A 7,353-nucleotide genomic window follows, 5' to 3' on the forward strand; every position below is an offset into this window, starting at 1 on the left:
GAAGAGGTGCCATGAGCCAAGGGACTTCCCTGGAGAGCTTTGGCTCAGCTTTGATGCTTGCTTGTGCAGTGGGGAAGGGACCAGCATTAATGAAGCACTTGCTGTGTGCCAGGCACTCTCTACCAATATCCTCCCAGGTCATGCTGGAAGGGAGGTTTATTAACTTCATTTTACCATTGACTGTTGCTTTCTCCATTTGACAGTTGGGGAAACTAAGGCAGTCAGCAGTTAAGTGACTTGTCTGAGGCAGGATTTGAACTTGGGTCTTCCTGATTCCAGGCTCAGTGCTCCACCCACTACACCACCTAGCTGCCTTGACTAGTGGACTAAGAGAGTCACATGATGGCTGTTACAGAAACAGTAATTTTGGTTGCCACATGTGCCATTTTGCTAGTAGTCAGTGTGGTTTCCACAATTATTGTCCTTTCTGATGTAGTCATTTGCCCATGAAGCAACATTACCAGTTCTGAGAGTCCAAGAACCTAGCTACTGTTCCTCCCTCCCCAGTCCCCTAGGAATCAGGGGTATGTGCCTCTTTCACCATAGGCAGTCATTGCCAGTCAGGGGATTGGAGACAGGCACCTTGTGAAAAGCCATGAGGTGATTAGCGTCAGACCTTGGTGTGCAGCTAAGCAGACTCCCTGGCACTTTGGATTTATAGTTCTGTATCTGAAATGCAGTGGGACAGTGGCATCCTCACACCCCACCTTCCCTGCATGGACACAAACTGCGCCCAGGCAGTCTTGCTACATCCATTAGTTCTATTTTTGCCCACAATGCTTTGCTTAGCCTCTAGAGTTCATTGGAAACAAGGTCTTGGGTGTTTCCAGATCTGTTCTGGTCACAATTTTCTGTCTATTTTATCTGCATCTTTTCCCACTGCTTTTTGCATGAACCCTTTTGAAAGACTAAATGAGAAAATCCAGCAACAGAAAAGGAACTTGAGAATAAAGTCAGAAGGAGAGGCGTCCGGGCTCAAAACTCCAAAGCCTTGAAAATCACCTGGCTGCCATCTTTGAAGTATATCTGGTGTAGCGTGCTGTGCTCTGTCATCTGATTTATTGCCATCATATTTTACTTCTAACAGTGGCGCTGACGTGTAACTTGGAGAGAGATACACGGAGCCTTGCCTGTCTTACATGGTTCTTAATGAACTTCTGCTATCCCTAGGCTGAGGAAGCGGTCTTCAGCAGAAGAGGGAAATAGCCAGGCCCAACTGTTTAACTAACGACTAATTCTGGGTGAGGTTTTGGCCCCAAAAGTCTTCCAACAGTTTTAAGCTATTAAAGTTTAACTAACCCCAATGCTAATTGTAACACAAATCCCATTTCTTTTAAGGCTGAAAACTCCACTAAGATTTCTAGGACACCCTGAATAAAGCTGCTTTTCTAACGTAAAGTAGCATTATCTCAGCTTTACCAAAGAGTGTTCCAGCTGTGTGATAACCTTGTCATTAATCAGATTCTTCTCCCTTAGAATTCAATTCAACTCAATTAAATACACATTGAGTCCCTATTATTTGCAACACACTGTACTTATCACTTAGGGGTGATGGGGTAGATGATAGTGTGAATAAAATATGACACTTAAAGCTCTACAATATAGTAGAGAAGATAAAACAATTAGCTGTTATAACACAAGGCAGAACATACTGAGCACCATAAATGAGGTGTAAGTTTGGAGAAAGGAGATATTATATCCAGCTGATGGCATCTGGCTTTGTGACGGTTAATATTCAAACTAGGCCTTGAAGGGCAGAAGGTCAGTAGATGAAGATTGGTGAAAAGCAGTGAAGTGGAGTAGAGGGACAGGCTAACATAGTGCGGAGAGCACAGGCCTGAGGGGTAGAACACCTAGACTCAGACCCGAGCTTTGTGACCCCAAGGAAGTCACTCAACTTCCCTGATCCTCTGCTTCTTCAACTCTAAAACAGGAATAATGAGACCTGGCTCTGCCTACCTTGTGATGTCATGAGGAAGATGCTTTAGAGATGCACTTTATTATCATTATTTGTATAGCACAGTGTATAGCACAAATAAAGGCCAGATGGCCCCATAATCGCGAAAAATTTCTTTGGAGTAGCAAGTAGTCCATACTGTCTAGAACAGAATGTAGGGTGCATGTATAAGAGTAGTAGGAGGTAAGGCTAGAAAGATGTTAGGGCCAGATCTGGAGAGCATTTAGCTCCTGGCTGAGAGCTTTGGACTTTATCCTGTTTATTCTGTATGTATTTATAGCCGTGCATGTTGTCTTCCTTGATAGAATGCAAAGCTGTAAGAGCAGAGACTGTTCCACTTTTGGTTTTGTATCCCCAAGTACCTAGCACAATGAGTGACAAGTTGTAGGTGCTTAATAAGTGCTTGTTAACACATTGATTGATAGTCAAAAGGGGGCCAATAGCAGGGTTTGAGGGAATGAGATGATCAGAGGTATGCTTTAGGAAGATTGATCTGTAGTAGTATGTAGAATGGAAAAATGTGGGGAGAACAGTTCAGACACCTATTTGATTGCCAAGGTGAAAAGTAATGAGGACCCAAACTTGGGTTCTGAAAGTTGGAATGGAGAGAGAAGATACAATCAGGAATTAATGTAGGGAGGAGGTTAAATTACTGGGATTAGGCACCTGATCACATGTGAGGAAAGAGATATTGGAATTAGAATCAAATGTGTATATTTCATCCTGGAAGTAAGAGTATGTGTGAGGGGAAAAGGGAGGTAAGGATCTCTGAGAAATTTGTTAGTTTAGGAGAAAATAATGAATTTGGTTTTAGTCAGTGAACATTTATTAAGCATCTCATCTCTTTCATGCCCAGAACTGCACTATGCACTGGGGATACTGAGAAAGGCAAAAGACAGTCCCTGCTCTCAAGGAGTCCACCATGTAATGCAAACAAGTATGTACGAACAAGCTATATACAGTGTGAATTAGAAATAATCAACAGGGGAAAAGCAGTAAGGGGGGATCAGGAAAGGCTTCTTGTAGAAGGAGGGATTTTAGCTGGTATTTGAAGGAAGCCAGGAAGACCAGGAGGCAGAGATGAAGAGGGAGATCATTCAGGGCCTGGGGTACAGCCAGGATGAATGCCTGGAGCTACGAGAAGGAGTGCTTGTGTAAGGAATAAGGGAGTCCAGTCCCAGAACACATGCTGGAGAGTAAGGGAGAAGAAGACCAGAAAGGTGGGCAGGTTATAAAAGACTTTAAACATAAGCTATGGAGGATTTTATATTTGATTAGCCAGACTTTCCCTTCTGAATTAGGATTAGTCGATTCTTTACGTAGTACTAGGAAGGCCTGGACTAGAAACTGGGATCATTGTTTGGTTGTATGAGTGACCGGAGGTAGAAACAAGCGCGGTGGTGAGGGATTGGGCTAGAAATGGAAAGAACCTAGATTGCTGTCAGTTTTCCTTCTCCACTTTTCACTGTGTGTGGGGAAGCACCATGGGAGACCGCAAGGGTTTTGTGGGTCCCTCCAACTTGAGAATGTGATCCAAGCCTGGTGGCAGTGGTTGGTGCTCTGGATGGAATACTGTCAGGTTTCTTCTGCTGCCTGGCCTGGCTGATGCTTAATCTTTGTTTTTCAGCTCCACAGAGGTGGACGACATGATCCGGAAGTCTACAAACCTACTGTTGACCCGCACGCTGAGCAGCTCTCTGCAGAATGTCATTAAGAGGAAGAATGTCGGGCTGACGGAGGTGAGGCTGTGCAGCTGGGGGCTGCCCTGGCAAAGACTTGAGCATCTCTGGCGTCTGGGGCCCATCCTGGGAGGTGCATTGTGGCCACGGCAGAATTCCCCCCTCCTTTTCTCACCTTCACCTTTCTGCCACCAGTGCCTCAGGCCCATCTTGGCTTAATCTGTTTGTGCTTTGTCCTTTCTCCTGCAAAGCCGAGTTCTTTCTCTCCATGTCTTTCATGGGCTTAGCCAGCTTTCCGGTCAGAAGTTGATATGGTTGGAAGGAATAGTGTGGATCATTTGCCATTAGTTATATGAGAGGGATTTTGCTCAGAGGATACTCTCAACATCAGGTTCCTATTAATGTGAATGACAGTCCAAATATAACATTTTATATGAATTCAGTTCTTGCCTGCGTAAAATCACGGATGCCGAGGATCTTGGCAGTCAGCACTTGGCTGGGGTATGCAGACCCGGCTTTGGCTTTGGGAGAAGTCTCCCAGTCCCCTCCAATCCCCTCATGACAGGTAACACACTCTAGCAGCCCAGAATCTGAGGGTCTTTACAAGCAGGGAGACTTCCGATCAAGGGTCTTAGTGGTAGCTTAGTCTGTCCTCCAAGGAAATGGGACAAGTCATGCTGGGTGTCCAGAATTTCATCCCAGCCCCCTGAAGAGCAGGCCAGTCAACTGGGGACCTTTTGGAGTTTGAGGAAAACCATTGAAGGGAGTGGAGCAATGGAGAGCTTTGGTAGCCAGCCAGGAACGTGGGGGGAGTCACTGGGTTAACACTGGACCTGGGTACATAGCAGAGCTGCTTACGAAGGCAGAAGGGAAAGGCCCTGGATATGGGCTTCATGCATTGAGGTGCCACTTGTTAAACTTAGCACTGGGTTACAGCAAGGACAATATGTGTGTGCCGTTTGAATAGGAGAGGACTGATGTCATGACCAGTTGGGTTCTTGTAATCCTGGATAATGGGCAGTGCCCTCCAAGAGTTAATGCCAGGGCTCTTGGGAATTCAGAGAGAGAGCTGGAGGCGAGTGCTTGGGTGCACCTAGATGGTTCTTTTTCCTTCTAGGTGATTAAAGACAAATCACTCACTGTGGGGTAGGACGTGGGCTGTCTTGTCAGAGCTGATTGTATGTTTGAGAGGTGGGAGAGATCCTCGTGATCATCCAGGCAAAGAGACTGGGGCCCAGGGAGGGCATGATTCACTGTGGGCTGGCTTGCTCCCCAGCCTCTGCACCACCGGGATGTGCAGCACATTCCCCTGGGAGTGGGGGAGATTGTGAGGAGAAAGGAGAGCTCTGGGGGAATTGGGTTCTCTTTGGGAAAGAAGCATCATCTCGTGCTGGAAAGTCATTGTGTGCCTGTGACACTTTTCCCATCAGAGTCATAGAAGGAAAATGGCTTCCATTGTTGGCCCTTGTAGGTCAGGGGGAGTATTAGTTGGGAAATTCGTTCTGGGGGTCGTTGTGGGGGGTGCTGTCTGGGTGCTGCCGTGCCCCCTGAGACCTGCACACCACCTCAGAAGGCCCCCCCTGCTCACTTCTTGGATTGTCTGGCCAATGGGTGTGATTTTTTCCCCCATTCAAATTGGTGACTCTCTCTTCATTTTGTTCAAGCCGCACACCAAAGCGTCGGCTTGGGACCGGAGCCCTCGAGTGTTAATTCGGACCTCCTTCCACTAACATACTTTGTGACCTTGGAAATAAACACTGGACTTAGAGCTCTGAGGGAATCTTGGGGCCTGCTTTTCCTCCCCAGCAGCGTATGGTAATGGGGAAGCAGTAGGTCAGAAGCCCATGGAACGCCCCAGGAAAGCTGATCTCAAGGTACTTGATTTCTAAGAGGGATTCGTAAGCATCTGTACAGAGTACCAGGCTCTTTAGTGTCTCGCCTCCCCCTTGAGGGCAGGGCTTTCCTTCGTTTGTGTCGTTATCTTGGGCACCTCACAGACTCCATAGGAACGTTAGTTATTACTTATCATTATTGAAGACTTCAAATGGCTTTCTTACGGTAACCAGAATGAGGGCAATGACATGGCTAGCATCTCCGTCCTGCTTTAGGGTGGTTCCGGTTGTCTCCGTGGATCCACACAACAACCCTGGGAAGAGGTGCTCTGATCATCTTCACTTTACAGATGAGAAAAGTGGGTCTGAGAGAAGTCAAGAGAAGGGGCGCTAACCTGGACAGGGCAGGAGGTTACACTTGTCCAGGGACCCCCAGCCAGTGAGCGCTGCCCTGAACCCAGGAGTCCTCCTGAGTCTTCCCCACTGGGCTACCCAGCTGCCTTGGTCTTGCTTCTGGTTAGTGCTGGAGATGGGCCAGCTTTTTACCCAGCCCACCTTGCTGTTATCTCCCCTGAGGGTGTGATCTTCAAATTACACAATCGTTTTCCTAGGCAGCACTTAGGGATGAGGGAGATTGGTGACCTTTTGACTCTCTTCCTCTTCCTGTTTTTGGTGGCTACTGAGGGGCTGCTGATATTCATTATTTGCAGGGAGCCACCAGGATTCCTAACATGTATGATGTCCAGGCTGTTCTCTGGGCCAGGCCTTGGGAGTCTGGAATCCTCTTCTCTACAAGCTCCATGAAGCTGAGGGGTTTGGTCTGGAGGGTCCTCAGCCTTGCGGGGGTCAGGCTGGAGGGAGCTGCTGATTTGTACTCTTGTAGCCTTGCCTTACAAAAGAGAGCTGGTAAGGCCTTCCACCTCATTGAGCAACACACAAGAACCTGGGGCAGGTAGACCTCACCATGTGTTGTTGTGAGCATGGACACCATGGAGCATGCCAGACGGGCCTCTAAATCAATCAGAATAGGGGTAGAGGTAGTTTTTGGAGGAGAGAAAGGCATCGTGGAGGTAGGGCTGGAGTCAGGCCCTGAATTCTCACTCAGATCTGTGTGTGTCATCTGTAAAATGAGGGTGTTAGACTGAGTGGTTCCCCGGTCCTCCCAGCTCTAAATTCTGTAGCTTGTCGATGTCTCCTGGAAGTGCTTACGTCTAGGCTACATCCTGCTGTCCTGCCAGGATCCAGGGGCTCTGGTGGTTGAAGCTGGACATGGGTGAGGGGACTTCTGCAGATCTCTCTGGGTCCTAGAGCCACCAGGGCTGTGCTGTGTCCTACGTCCACTACCCTCACTCACTAGACTGACCTGGACGAGGTCGACCACCAGTACAGGAGAGAGAAGTGCGGGCAGATGCCCTGGCCCCTCTGCTCCTGCTCTCCAGGGTGAGCCCTGCTCTACAGTTGAGGCAGCCAGATGTGCCACTGGCTCCCCTCTGGGCCCATCATGCCCGGCTGCCAAGAACTGCTTTCTCGTTTCTTTCTGCCTTTGAAATAGTCCACCCCAGTGACCCGCAGGAAAACGTTTGTAGAGAAGGGGGGAGGAACAAGAACCATCACAGGAGAGACTGAAATGATGATGAAATTTTATCTCTGAGATTGTTCCTCCACAAGTAACTTCATGATTAACCCCTCCCCCAGAGCATCTGCTTTTTCATTTGCAAATGCCCTTGTGAGGTTTTTGGGAGCTGTCACTCAGAGCACAGATTGCTTAGAGCTTATTAACAGACAATGTTCCCCTGAAAATGACACAGTATCTGCTGTAATCCTAGGGCGTTTTAATAGTCCATTCTGTGCTCTGCCATGAAACATTTCCAGAGTGACTGACAGT

General features: G+C 47.8%; 1 protein-coding gene across 1 annotated transcript in view; it reads left to right on the forward strand.

The window, feature by feature from the left end:
• EXOC6B (exocyst complex component 6B) overlaps nucleotides 1–7,353 on the forward strand; it is a 618,488-nt gene that overhangs the window by 341,611 nt on the left and 269,524 nt on the right. The window contains exon 16 of the mRNA XM_036751845.1: nucleotides 3,585–3,696. Within this exon, the coding sequence (XP_036607740.1) occupies nucleotides 3,585–3,696 (112 nt within the window). The remainder of the gene's footprint in view (nucleotides 1–3,584; nucleotides 3,697–7,353) is intronic.

Source organism: Trichosurus vulpecula, chromosome 3 (genome assembly GCF_011100635.1).
Source record: "Trichosurus vulpecula isolate mTriVul1 chromosome 3, mTriVul1.pri, whole genome shotgun sequence".
NCBI lineage: Eukaryota > Metazoa > Chordata > Mammalia > Diprotodontia > Phalangeridae > Trichosurus > Trichosurus vulpecula.